Source organism: Lupinus angustifolius, unplaced genomic scaffold, assembly GCF_001865875.1.
Source record: "Lupinus angustifolius cultivar Tanjil unplaced genomic scaffold, LupAngTanjil_v1.0 Scaffold_1_850, whole genome shotgun sequence".
Taxonomy (NCBI): domain Eukaryota; kingdom Viridiplantae; phylum Streptophyta; class Magnoliopsida; order Fabales; family Fabaceae; genus Lupinus; species Lupinus angustifolius.
Genome location: NW_017716167.1, coordinates 22398 through 29614, shown reverse-complemented (window position 1 = coordinate 29614; position 7217 = coordinate 22398). Strand labels below are relative to the sequence as shown.

Sequence of the window (7217 nt, the reverse complement as noted above, 5' to 3'; positions counted from 1 at the left end):
GAAAGAAGCAATAATAATTCAAAATAGAAGCATTTATTTTAGCAAATAATCCTAAATAAATGCACTCCAAACATATAATAAAAAAGGATCCAAATCCTGATAAGTTTATATGTGAATTTTCAAGTTGCATATTGTGTAATAAGTCAACAATTCCAACTCATACAGTAAAATGATTTATAAATGTTAAAAGTATTATAAATGTTTATAAAAGTATTATATGGCAAAGACTTAATACTATTTTAGAGATTCAGATCAAATATCAAGATACAGGAATATATTAAACAATAACCATGTACTTACAAGCCACACTCTAAACCAATAAAAAAAATGGATGAAATTATTCAGTGTTTCATTAACTTAAAAACTGAAGGAAAAAATATGAAGTAAAAGTTTATGATTGATAAGCTAGTTGATCAAATTGAAAGTTTTTGAAGTAATTGATTAACTAGCCATACCATAATTTTAGAGGGGTGACATTATGATTTATACATAAATAATATATGAAATTATTAGAATATATATAAGTTTTTAATGTAAAAATGAGTTATTCTTTCATGTTTAAATTTCCAAGAAACATGATAAAAATATAATATAACAAATCTATGAAGAAATTCCAAATATTCCTAAGCACAAATAAGTTCATTATCTCTTATAAACAGTATATGTATTTTAAACTCAGAAGAATCTAACATAAAGTTAGTTTTTCAATCCTTTCAAATAGAGAATCAAAATAATGTATGTTTGATATTGATATAAATATTTTTTTAAGAGAAAAATATATAAAGATAGAAATAACGAAATTAAGAATATCATATATAGCAATGGAATAACCCAACTAAAATTAATTAATAAAAAAATAGTTCACTAACAAAGAATAACAACTCCATGAATAAAATTTGATGCAAAAAACAAATAAATCATAAGTAATCATGTCATGACTTCATGGACATATGATAATGTGCCATAAAAAAAATAATTGAAGAAAAATGATTTATAAAGAGCAAATATGACATTTTTAAGGTGAAAAAATAAATGAGTTTGAGTTAGAGAGTTATCTAAAGCGATATTAGGGGAGGGGAATATGTCATGTGACACTAAAGAGAGTGAAACTTCATAAAGGGTGATAGTTTTGAAGAGAATATTGAATTTTTTTCTTGTCCAATAAGTCGTATAGAAGTATTATTCTTTGAGAGAAGAATATATGCACTAACAATGTATGAATTTTATACTTTTTCACTTCATCACCTACCATTCATATCCAATCTTCATTAACTCTTTAAAAAAAATTAATCTAAATGAATGATGAATGATGTAGTGAATGTGTATAAATTTTTACATTAATAATACATAAATATTACACTCTTATCCTTAAGTTTTATTGTTAAATTTTAAAATATACCAAAAACAATATCTCTATAATATTTTTTTGAAATATTTGAGGGGGGCAACTGCCCCCACCTGTCCTAGAAAAGATCCGCCCGTGCTAGCCATTATAAAGAAATCATGAATTAATCTCTAGTTATCAATTTTTGTGAAACCCGAGCTGAACATTAAATCAGAAGAAATTCCGTATTATATTTTAAGTGATTCAAGTGTCCGGTTGGACCCGAAATTTTTTATATATATAATTATAAATATATTGAAGTAATATCTTTCATTTGTTTGGAACGGAGTAAAATAAAATATTAGAGTAGTGTTTCATTTTTTTAAAAGTGAATCATCTAGTTCACTTTCCAAGTTATTCCCGTTTAACTAGATTTAACACTATCGGACAGAAACTTTCCCAAGAAAAAGTGGTTTAACATCTCATTCGATTAAGATTACAAATCTAAGATATTTTTAAATCTAGTCAGGTCGCCCAGTCCAATACTTACAACAGTGGTGAAGCTATTTAAAAAAATTCTCCCTGATGAAAGAAGACATATAGCTCATTTTATAGCTCATTTTAGGTCACATATCCCCTCTTGGTTCAACACTATGAAACAAAAATGTGTTGTGGAAAACATTTGTTGATAAGGAAACAAATGTATGCTCCTATATTATTTGTTATTTTTAAAATATATGTATATAAAAAGAATGTAATATATAAGTATAAAGATTTATACATAATCAATATATTACTTATCAATTATTTGTATTAATTATATTTATGAGTCAACAATAATTAAATATAAATAGTGGATGACATAGTGATAATATAGAAAAAAACTTTTAACTATAAGTGCATCTATTTTTTCTCATACAAGAAAGTAAATGAAATTAATAATCATGAATGTATATAATATGTTCAAAATTTGATGTTAAAGAATAAATGAGGAAAAAGTATAGAAGTAGTTGCAGTGAATTTAATTTCAATAAAAAAAGCTATATTGTGATTTGTGAATGATACATATAAAGAGGGTAGATATTGCTGATGTTGGTGTTTGGTAATAATGACAAAGTACAAACTTGTGACTTTAAATAGAAGTAAAGATTGGTTTATGTTGAGAATGGCCAGATGAAAAACATGGCTAACACAAGAGCTTCAACTTGTTTGGGCAACAAAGGAGGACCTACATAATCTGTCCCACACTTTCTCTTACACCATCGAGTGCTGCCAACAAATCAATCAGTAAGAGTCAATGCATATATGAATATATATTACTAAAGTTTACAAAATTTGCATACCAATGATTGCAGTTAGCAGAGAATCATGATCAGATTACTTTTGCTTTTCTCTAATCCATTCAACAAAATTGTCTAGGATCAAGGGCCATGCAAGATCTGCATCATAATCACTGAGTGTTGGAAAAGTAATCTGTGAAGAAGAGGAAGTTGAATCTCAGTTAGATTGAAAAAGGGATTTATTGGGAATAGGCAATCTAATAGAAGAAGAAAATAAAGAAGAAGAGAGACAAAAAACAAAGATTTGTTAACAGGAGAGTAGGATTGTCACATTAGGTTTTACATAACACATGTTTATAGTCTAGTACCCCAACCCCAAAACCCATTGATTGGATTTTTGATCTGTCATAAAGGTATGGATCCATGACCGTGGTGTCCAACACGGCAAGGTCATGGATCGTGTTGCTCCATGGTCCGGTTTCCACCACACCCTAGGTCCATGGTCTTGGGCAGCTTCGACAACACGCTCGTGCCTCCCCACACGGTTAGGCCATGTTCCACTTCCTAACTCCATGAGTCATGCACAAAAGGATTCAATTTCAATACAGTTAATGTAAGTTTTTTATACCATTAACTAATCATGTAGTATCATCATATCATTAAAAATGTTTAATATTTCAATAACTAACTCAAGCCAAACACAAGATGTAAAAGATTCCAACACTAAAGATATGAATCCACAACAAAAAAGACACTAGACTAAGTTGAAAGGTAGAGAGTGAGAATATCAATACTAGAGAGCCAATAGTCCAACCAAGAATAAGAAATATCTCCCTCTTGATAATGAACACTGAAACATTCTAGAAGTTTCAGAAAAAGAGGCTACCTCATTGCAAAACCTGAAAAATCCCAACCATTGATCCATGTTTATGACCTTGTAATCATTTTGAGACTGCCATAAATAATAAAAACATGTGAGAATCATTTGTAAGAACTTAGAACTAAAACAACAATGTAAAATGCACATCTCACCTTCAAATATTCCACAAATAAGTTAACTTGGGATGGAAATGTTGAACCCAAAACAAGAGTAAGTAATTCACAGATGCTCTCTATATCAATGCTTTTTTGTTTCTCCTCTGAAGAAATTAGAAAGTTTGATATAAGAATATGGTCAATGGTATAAAAACTTATTGGAAATCAAAAAACGGTTTATTCTAATCTACACAAAATCATATCTTAAGCTTACCTGTTAAACAATACTGGAAAGCAAAAGAATAGAAATCTGCAAAATTCGTTGGCCTCTGGACCTTGACATTAGATATCAAAATAAAGAAGTTAGCAACTTATAAAACATTTCAACGAACAATAAGTAACATTTGCCATAAGTTAATTTGTCCATGGCTTATCAAAAAAGTATCACTTAAATAATACTACCTCCTTTTCTAAGTCTGGAAGTGCCTTCTTCAGTTTGCTTACTGTATCAACCCTTAGTGCTTTCAACCCTCTCCTCCACTCATCCTATAAATATTTACGGTTAAGTGATTTTAGTATAAGGAGGAAACAAGTACAGAAACTACATTGTTGTAAAGCAAACATAAAAGACAACTATTTCCCTATATGTGTTATACACATGAAGAATTGTCTCTTACCAAGGTAAAATATCCTTGCTCCTCAGATTTCATTTTCCTGTCACATTTAATCTTGATCAACTTCAAACACAAACTTATGACAAAGATATAACAAAATGGTATTCAAGGACAATTAAATTTAACACTGCAACTTACCATGCAAGCATCAAGATTCTCACGTCAGTATGATCCACCTCAATATCAGCACAAAGTGTTTCAATGCCTTCTGGGCTGCATCCAGAGTTTATTAAAAGATAATTAAACCCACTTTCAAATCGTAAACAGGTGTTCATGACTCATGTACCCATTTTCCTAGTATGTGCATAAAACAGTTACTTATACAACAAGAATCCCTTTCTGAAAGGATTTATGAACACACTCTTCATTTAATATTTTAGTTTATTTTGTTTTTGGATTACATGCATGATTAATGTCTTAATCATCTAGTGTCAATGAACCGTATCTTTCTTGTGGGGTTAGACCAATCTGGAGTACTTTGTACTGTAATTGCCTTATCTTTCTACCACCACCGGTGCACTTCAGTTACATGCTAGTCCAAGCCAGGTGTCTGCCCATTGTCGTTGAAAGGAACATGATATACGTGACGGAGAAGAACTAATTCATCACCATAACCATACATGGCTGTCCATCAACATAACCCTATCCAACTCTTTCATTATGTGGGGACGGTAAGTGAGGTGAAGAAGTAATGTGAAAGGGACTGAAACTGTGGGAAGTGAGGGGTGAATTAGGTACAGGCTCAGAATGTTACTGCAAGGAATTGGATGAGGTACCGAAGGAGATGGTAGAGAAGCTGAAGGGTATATAGTCATAGCAGATTATGTATTACTATCAGGTTGCCTGTAAAGGTATGAACACCAGGTGCCTAATAGTTACGAGCTTATCAACTTATTTAAACTATTATGCCTTATCCTGTTAACATCCTATGATCAGGTTCTACGATATTTTCAGGTGCAAGCACCAAATGCTGCCTAAAAGCACTCTTCAGTATAACAGGATTACGGCCCTATTGGCATTTTTTCATGCATGTATCTCTATCATACCTGAAGGGCACTATTTACAAAACTCACCTAGCTATAGTATATGAGCTAGAAACAAACTTTAATAATGATTCATTGAATGTTCTTCGCACAAATATTCATGTCCGAAGTTTGAATTAAGAAAATAACAAAACATTCTAGGGTGATATAAACTTACTCAATCAACCCAGTAGAGCCATTGGCATAGGAATAAAATAGACTATCGATACGTTCTGATTCCTTTGAGCTTGCTTTGCTTGAGGCTGAAAATTTATGTTTATATGATTAGAACATTGAATACTTAATGCTCACTGAAATAGTGCTTGCTAGATACTAACCAGATTATGTTTGACTAATTACTCACTCAAATTTCCCACCATAATTAACAAATTTACAGTATAAGTTAAGCAAAAGGTGAACATAAAAAGCACTACTGGTGTTTTGTTGAACCATTTTGAGTTTTCACTCAATTTTGTCATAAAGAAGGTGAATTAGGCGGAACGGTAAGGTTGTTTTTTAGTGATCATGAGGTCAAAGGTTCAAATCCTATAAATAACCTCTCCGCTTGCAGAGCATCAAGGATAAGACTGCGTATATCTAACCTTCCCCAAACTCGTGAGAGCCTCGTGCATTGGGCCACCCTCTTACTAAGTTTTGTCATAAAAAATGAAGTGATTTTTGTTTTTGACATGAGATAATCATGATAGTAATAAGTAAATTATGTTAGATTTCATCTTAAAAGCAAGGAATTGAGGAACATAGAACTGCCAACAAATTCTTCTTTCAAGAGTTTTAAGAAAAGAAAAAACATTTCAATCTCCCATGCCCACATAATTATAAAAGCAAAATTCTGCAAAAATATAATCTTTTCACTGAAAATTCAAAACCCAACAAGACAAGTTCACACTTCACTAATCCTAACAACAACAAAAAACTCAACTTCAACATGAACATAACATAATTAAACAAAAAAACCACAATTAAATCTAAAAAAATAAAAAATTCAACCAATAAATTAAACAACAATCATGACTACAACCAAAATCAATAAAATTTAACATAAATTAACAAAAAAAAGTAATTAAAAAATCGAATACCAGAACGGTAGAGATCGGAATTGGATTGACCCGTTTTTTTGGATGGATTAGAAGAACGTCGCATCTTGAATAAGAAATCGAAAGGGAGAAAAAGGATTGTTGTGATGAAAAGAGTAATCGAGCGAAGAAACGACGTCGCTCGAAACTCCGAAGCAGAATAACGCGCCAACTTGAATTGTAGAGAAAGAGAGAATTGAGAAGAATTGCAATGAAAGAGGTTGGTGATGATGATGACGTGTACTTGATAACTCAATTGGCTTTGCCTTATAATACATACATATGGATCTATATTTAATATCTATCCACTCAATACATAATTATCTTTCTAGGTAATACATGATGTATGAATTTTTTATGTTGTTATTATACTTTTTATTATTTATGTTGTATTATCATTGATAATTGAATGAATAAAATAATATGAATAGACGGTAGATAAATTCTTATACTGACATTGCATAGATAGTATACTCATCTTTTATATTATTAGCATATTACTAGGGGTGAGCAGGACTCGACTCTACCAGAGTTATCTAATACGGACTGATCATGATCGGACCTGAATATGGTCATGTCTCATTGAGTCTTGGGCTGAGTTCGGGTTCAAAAATTAGACTCAGTCAATATTTAGGGTCAAGTAGGAATTGAGAATGACTCGTCTCATGGTCATTCATCCATCATGTTTGTATGTGTCTTTAATCAAATGTGTACAGAGTAATGACACATTTGTCGAAATATCATTGGTTTTCTAAATTTTTCATCATAATACATTATTAATAATATATATATATCATTTTATATGTCAAATTACATATTCATAATAATAAATAATATTCAGAAACTTT

At 30.9% G+C, this 7217-nt stretch overlaps 1 protein-coding gene across 2 annotated transcripts; it reads right to left on the bottom strand.

The window, feature by feature from the left end:
* Positions 1-2323: 2323 nt before the first annotated feature.
* LOC109337056 (DCN1-like protein 4) lies at positions 2324-6625 on the bottom strand. Of its 2 annotated transcripts, XM_019573925.1 has the most exons (10): positions 6373-6625; positions 5454-5538; positions 4392-4466; positions 4257-4293; positions 4042-4125; positions 3854-3914; positions 3637-3743; positions 3491-3556; positions 2668-2797; positions 2324-2593 (listed from the first exon to the last, which is right to left on the bottom strand). In XM_019573925.1, the coding sequence occupies exons 1-9, from the start codon at positions 6434-6436 to the stop codon at positions 2702-2704; spliced, it is 675 nt and encodes a 224-aa protein (XP_019429470.1). In that variant the 5' UTR covers positions 6437-6625; the 3' UTR covers positions 2324-2593; positions 2668-2701. The 2 variants fall into 2 exon arrangements, with proteins under 2 accessions (XP_019429470.1, XP_019429469.1); XM_019573924.1 differs by lacking the exons at positions 2324-2593; positions 2668-2797 and adding an exon at positions 2833-3172.
* Between the last annotated feature and the right edge of the window lie 592 nt (positions 6626-7217).